The following is a 6,415-nucleotide window of genomic DNA, read 5'->3' on the forward strand; positions in this document are numbered from 1 at the left end:
TCGAAGCTAGCCCTTTGTTAAACCTACATTTATTGGGCTATAAAACTGCATACCTAAATTTTTTTTTTTAAATTCTGGATAAAAAGTTGGAAATTTAGTTGAAAATTTGTTGAATTTTTATAGTTTTTATACACAAAGCTAGCCTTTTACAAAAAAAAATGTAAACTTAAAAAATAGAAGTAGTATAGCCAAAACTGGTTAAAGTAAGGCGTTTCTATTATTTGTGCCACAAGTGTATGTACCTAAGTATTGTCGTTTAAAGCGAAAAACCGCGTAACTGACATTTGCGCCAAACCCGAAAGCTCCGGCACCAAGCCATATCCCTTTATACCAAGATAGCGATATAAGTAACTAGCATGGAATAAGTTTGTTTCATACAAGGGACAACTGCTTTGAAATAAGGCACTTTTTACTTTCTCCTGTAAAATTTGGGTAACCTCACATACGCGGTTTTGTACTTTAAACGACCTACACCCTCACATACATATGAATGCATTATTGCTCAAATCTGTTGTTTCGCCCAACCATGTCCTTCTGGTTTTGGTCATTCGTCCGTCCGAAAAGCTGTTCGATTTCACGTCGATTCCAAGGAAAACCGCAAAAAAAAAAACACATGCACTGAAGGCCTTTGAAAATTTAAACGTATTTTTGCCAAACCGAGTCTAAGAGACGAAACTTTTCCCCGCCGCTTTGAAAGCTTTCTATGCTTACAAGTGATATCAAAAGCAAAGCTATACAGATTTTACCTGCAGGGTGCTTTTATAAGCATCTAAGTTTATGTATATTAAATAGTATGTAAATAGATAAATAAAAGCTGTGATTGATTTTGTAAATATTTGCATATAAGTAGAAGTATGCGAAATCATTGTAGAACTTCCGTCACTCATTGCTGTAATTTATGCCACCCAATATGTACATATGTACGTTCACAAATTTGCCGGTAGATACATACGGTATATATGTAAATAAATAAACAGATACTCGTACCATAGTTTTGTATACATACATACATCTATTTGCACATAATAATACATAAGCTTCTTAAAGTAAGAAAAAATCACTCTCACTATCTACGTTTAATGCATACAAATTTTTAAGGCACCAAAAAATCGGTACTTGCTTTGTGAGTTTGCGGTGTCTGAGCAGCGAAAATCCCAATCAAAAGAAAAATAAACGAAAAAAATATTCTAATAGTTTGCAAAAATAAAACCAGTCAAACATCAAATCAATAAAGCACAAAGTCAGTAGGTAATGTTCCTAGACTAGTACATACCAGATGTGTATGTATAAACATACTAGGGATGTTGCGAATGTGGAATTTTAGACATCCGCGGCTGCGAATGCGGATACGGATGCCAAGTAAGTAATTTTAAGGAATAATTTAGGTAAGTAAGGTATTTTATTTAGTACCTGAATTTAAAAATTCGAGCTTTATATTTAATAAAAAGTAATGTTGCTGCCTTTTCAGTTTCCAGCCTGTTTCTTAAAAGGTCGTAAATGAAACCTGCATAACTAAATAACCCTCGCTCGACCACTTGCTGCTGGAAGCGACAAATATCTGCGTGCGAAATCTTTGACAATATTTTAAATTCATATCGATTGACGCCCCCACCAGCTGGGAGGACTTTCAGTTATATTTATTTTTTTCACTTGAGGAATCTATGGCAAGATTTCTCTTTAAACACCGCTGACTAGCCGAACTAGATGTTTCAGGCTAATCTAAAGCTTTATCCAACGAATTACTTATTCTCAGGCTGTCGGCTGTTTCAAAATTATGAGAGCCTGGAATGTCATCAGTGTTTTTCGATGTTATTTTATGTAATTCATTTTTCAACCTTTCTTCTGTAATTGGTTTGAAAGCATTGTGCTTATAGCGAGGGTCTAATAGGTGGATATGGCAAATAAAGTGTTATTTTCCAGTGATGAAAATTTCGTGGCTACCAGCCGATTCGCATCAGAATATTGCGATTTTGTTAAAAAGTCACCCAGTTTTATTAGCGACCGAGAACGCGTTTCAGTTTTGATTTAGTTCTGCATGAGAACAAACTGTCAATCAAGAGAGTTCCCACAAAAGAATCTAACGGGAACAAAAGTATTGAGAGTAGTTTGAACGGGAATAAAATGGGAACAAAAGGTTTGCGAACGTTTTCATAAAGAATAAAATGCGAACAAAACACTAGGTAACGTTGTCAAGAAGAACAGCATGAGAACAAAACTTTCGGGAACGTTTCGAATGAGAACGAAAGTATCGAGCACGTTTTCAAGGAGGATCAAATGCGAACAAAAATCTTGCTAGAGAACCAAACGAGAACAAAAGTTTTGAGAATTTTACGTTAAGAATGAGAGGATAGTCTGCGTGTTAGGATGAAACATCGTTTTAGTGAGAACCGCGATTGTAATTCTAAGCCAGAGGTGGTCTGCGTCATTTCAACTTCCAAATTGTTTATCATTAGCGTGAATTGTACATTTTTTGGAACGATTTTTAATTTTTTGTGCAAGAAAAGTTCGTGTCTTAAGTCTTTCATTGACTTAATTTGCATAAGTATCTTCAGTTCCTTTTTGATTAGTTTTAATATACAATCATTTCAAACTAATGAACGCTATGTGACAAATTTTGTTCTCGCTTCCATTGTTCTCAAATAGTTCAGAGAAGATTTGTTCTCGTTTCATTCTCAGTCAGAAAGTTCCTAGATTTTAGTTTCCAAATTGTTCTTCGAGAGAAAGTTTCTTATACTTTTGTTCCCGAGACTTTTGTTCTCATTTTCGCCTCTTAGAAATGTTCCCGAAACTATTGTTCGCATTTTGTTCTCTTTGGAAACGTTTCACAGCGTTTTGTTCTTATAAAATTCGCATTGAGAATGTTCTCGACAGTTTTGTTCTCATTTTAGTTTTGGTTTTGAAGCGTTCTTGAGAACAAAACTACGAGAACGACATTTAGTTTCGATCATACCATTTGCTCTCAGCCAGTGGTTTTTATAAGCATTTGCAGTATTGGAATCATGGATGTGGCTTATTTAAAATTTTTTTGGTAACTCAACACAAGATTCCATGATCTTAGACTCTTCTGGCAAAATTGCATCCATGTCACTGTCGTTTAAATAAAGGCTCAACGCATCTTTTACCTTTAAAAATCGCTCGAACATGTGCAAGGAACTGTGCCATCGCGTGATGCAGTCTTGGAATGCGGTTGATTCAGTCGGCCCAGAATTTGTTGAAGTGTTTTTTTTTTTTGAGTAATCGTGGAATGCTAATTTTGACAAAAACAAATAAATGTGGTTATTCTCGAGCTGTAGATGGCGCGATCTAACGTTGCATCTCTACAGGTACATAATTTTGGAGACAATTTACCATTTGCAAATACGAATGTTAAAATTAATGCGGAAGCTCCGCGGTTGCGAATGCGAATATTCGCAACAACTCTGGTATATACATAAATATGTGTGTGTGTTAAAATCTAAAAATATTCAACAAACCTAATTATTACTGTGACCAGCCAATATTTAGTTATTCATTATTCTAACTGAGTACTCGCACAAACATACACACACACATATCTACGACTTTTTTTTATTTACCTCATTGGTGTCTCGCCCGCTCGGGAGGTGAAGAAGTGGGTGTACGTACATAAGTACATACGTACATACATATGTGAGCAGGTACCAATGCTTTGCAATAAAAACCACTGTATCTGCCGGTATGAATTTTAGATGCTTTCAAAGCGATTTGCAGTGTTGTTGCGCGTTTGTCGAAGTGATCGCGCATTCCTACAGAATTAAACGCACGCAAACGGAAAATTACTCGCAGCAGTGAACCAGCACAGGAAGGCAGGCAAATCCTAGGCATATAGCACTCGGATTATACGAAGAAGAAAATATTTTAAAATTTAGTAAATAATCGATTTTGGTGGAAAATTTTGTTGGAAATGTTGCGTTTTTCATATGTGCTTTTGTTTGCCTGCCTTATTGGCTGCTGTGCGGCACAATTAACGGTGAATGCCGAGCTGCCGGAGCTGCCCGATTTCAAGCCAGTCAGTGAATTGCGTGAGTGTCCTTAACGTTGAACGGAAGCGAAAAATAATTAAAGAAAATATTAGAATCCGAAACTTTAAAAATTTTTTTTTTGTTATGCTCAATACACGAATAAAGACGCGCGAGTGTTCTGACGGCGAAAAAGGACGAGTGAAAAAAATACTTTACGAAAAAGGTGCATAAAAAAAACTGCCGACGTTAACTTAGTTGACGGGGAAGAAAGACGCGTAAACATAGATTCATACTGGGCAATGACTTTTCCTCCAGCTTCATTCCTAAAAAACTCTTTGGGTAATTTGTACACTGGTACACCCGAAAATATAGTTTACCTCGAAAATAAGTTTTCGCGTCTTTCTGCGATATAAAATAGGTTAACGCGCCTTTCTTCGCCGAAGTTTTTTTCGCGCCCTTTTTCGCGCTCCAATTTTGAGTTCGCGTCTTTATTCGTGTCTAGTGATGATAATAAATTTTCTCCAAAGTGTGCAATTAAAAAAAAAAAAGTAAAGAAGTATAAATTCGGGCGAAACCGAATTTGATATACCCGGCGCAGGTATCAAATATCATCGTTCAACTTTCTTTAAATTACCTTTGCATGATAAGCAAGGGTGATTTTCCACGATTTCATATGTTTTCGATAATATGCTGAGTTAGACTTAATAAAATAATTGAACCAAATTTGGTAGAAATTTTTATAGCGGTTACCGAGATACACCTTTTGTAGTCATAAAGTGGGCGGTGCCACGCCCAATTCCTAAAAGTCTATAAAAATCTTATTCATTGTTAAGAGATTGTTGTAAGTATTAACTTGGAGTAAATTAGCGTCTTCAGTTATTGAAATATCGGGGTTTTCGCATTTCTGAAATTTACCGTAATACGGAAAGCGGTTGTAATTTTAGTCCGATTTTAATAATTTTCAACGAATTGCTTTTCCGTATCAAGTTTATTAAGTGCACCGAGTTTAGTAGAAATTGACACACCGGTTACCGAGATACACATATGTATGTATGTAGGTGTAAGTGGGCGGTGCCACACCCATTTTCCAAAAATTTCCCTAAGTACAGTTTGTGCATATTTCGAAAATACCGTTATATGGGGAGGGGGGGGTAGGCGTGGTTATTGTCCGATTTTGACTATTTTCAATACCAACCGACCTGGGTTAAAAGGCGACCTACTTACCAAATTTCGTCGACATATCTCAATTTTTTCTCGACAATGAGTAAATGAACACTTAACCATGAAGTATTGCCGTATCGGTCTTTAGTTATGTATGTTGTGGAACAAAGATGCAACTTTCTTCATTCAGAAGCATCGATAATTTAATGGCGACATAATATTACATCTTTGCGAATTCTTGTGAGGAAAGTTTTTTCAAGGGTACAAAATTAATACGGGAAATTTAATTCACCGACTGAGTTTTGAGCTAAAGAACCAATGATTGCGATATTTTTCAGTGATTCAACCGAATCGTTGTTTCAGCAGGATCGATCAATGTCCGCACATCCTCACTGATGAAAATTTAAAGCGGCGTTTACCATGCCAATTTGGAGTTGATCGTAATTTTTTTTTTGAAGTCTTCTCTTGTTTGTTTGAATGTTACATTCGAAGATCAGACAAGTTTTCTCTATGTGCATATGCCATTAAGAAGGCAAACTTTTCCTCCAAACTGATAAACCAAACCGAAGAGGATTTAAATAAAATCAAAATATATCATACTTTTAACCATTCAGTACTCAGGGAATGTGTGTTAAAGTTAAAAGTCTAAAGAGGCCATCCTAGAGAAGCGTTTGGAAATGCGAACTACTACTCGTGAGAGCACGGCTTTGATGCCTAGTTCGCGCAATATTTATCCACGTTATATGAAAAGCATATATCAGCTATCGCCTCAAACAATCAAGGGTAAAACTTAGCGTTTATGCCACGGATTGGTTAGCATTTCAAAAAATAATCTGCCGATCATAGGCCCCTTAAATTATGATGTGAAAAATGTAAGCGAGCTAGTAGCAACAGGAAAATTGTAACTTAAATTTGTGTAATTCTTGTTTGACCTCTTATTTGTGTTCACTGAATGGGTCAACCAAGGTGGGCCACTTAAAAAACTAACGACATATGTATGCATTGGCAGTGGCGGATTTATCGTACAGGCAACATAGGCTGAAGCCTAGGGCGGCAGAATTAAGGGGCGGCAAAATTTAAGACAGCTAAATTAAAAGAAAAAAATTTATTTGGATTCAGCTGCACTTGAAATTGTGTTTGTGTCTGTAAAATATTATTAATGATTCATCTCATTCAATACAATTCAAAATTAGAATTACGCTGCGAATTTTTCCTTAGTATAGCAGTCGTTGAAATTTCCATTTAACTTTCATTCACGCGGCTTAGAAACCTGA

General features: G+C 36.1%; 1 protein-coding gene across 1 annotated transcript in view; it reads left to right on the forward strand.

Annotated features, from left to right (window-relative positions):
- Window positions 1-3,709: 3,709 nt before the first annotated feature.
- The window catches only part of Jhbp14 (Juvenile hormone binding protein 14), an 8,550-nt gene continuing 5,844 nt past the window's right edge, over window positions 3,710-6,415 (forward strand). The window contains exon 1 of the mRNA XM_017634403.1: window positions 3,710-4,040. Within this exon, the coding sequence (XP_017489892.1) occupies window positions 3,923-4,040 (118 nt within the window). The 5' untranslated portion in view covers window positions 3,710-3,922. The remainder of the gene's footprint in view (window positions 4,041-6,415) is intronic.

This window comes from Rhagoletis zephyria, unplaced genomic scaffold, assembly GCF_001687245.7.
Source record: "Rhagoletis zephyria isolate East Lansing unplaced genomic scaffold, Rhagoletis_zephyria_1.1 Rzeph_scaffold_13359, whole genome shotgun sequence".
NCBI classification, from domain to species: Eukaryota; Metazoa; Arthropoda; class Insecta; order Diptera; family Tephritidae; genus Rhagoletis; species Rhagoletis zephyria.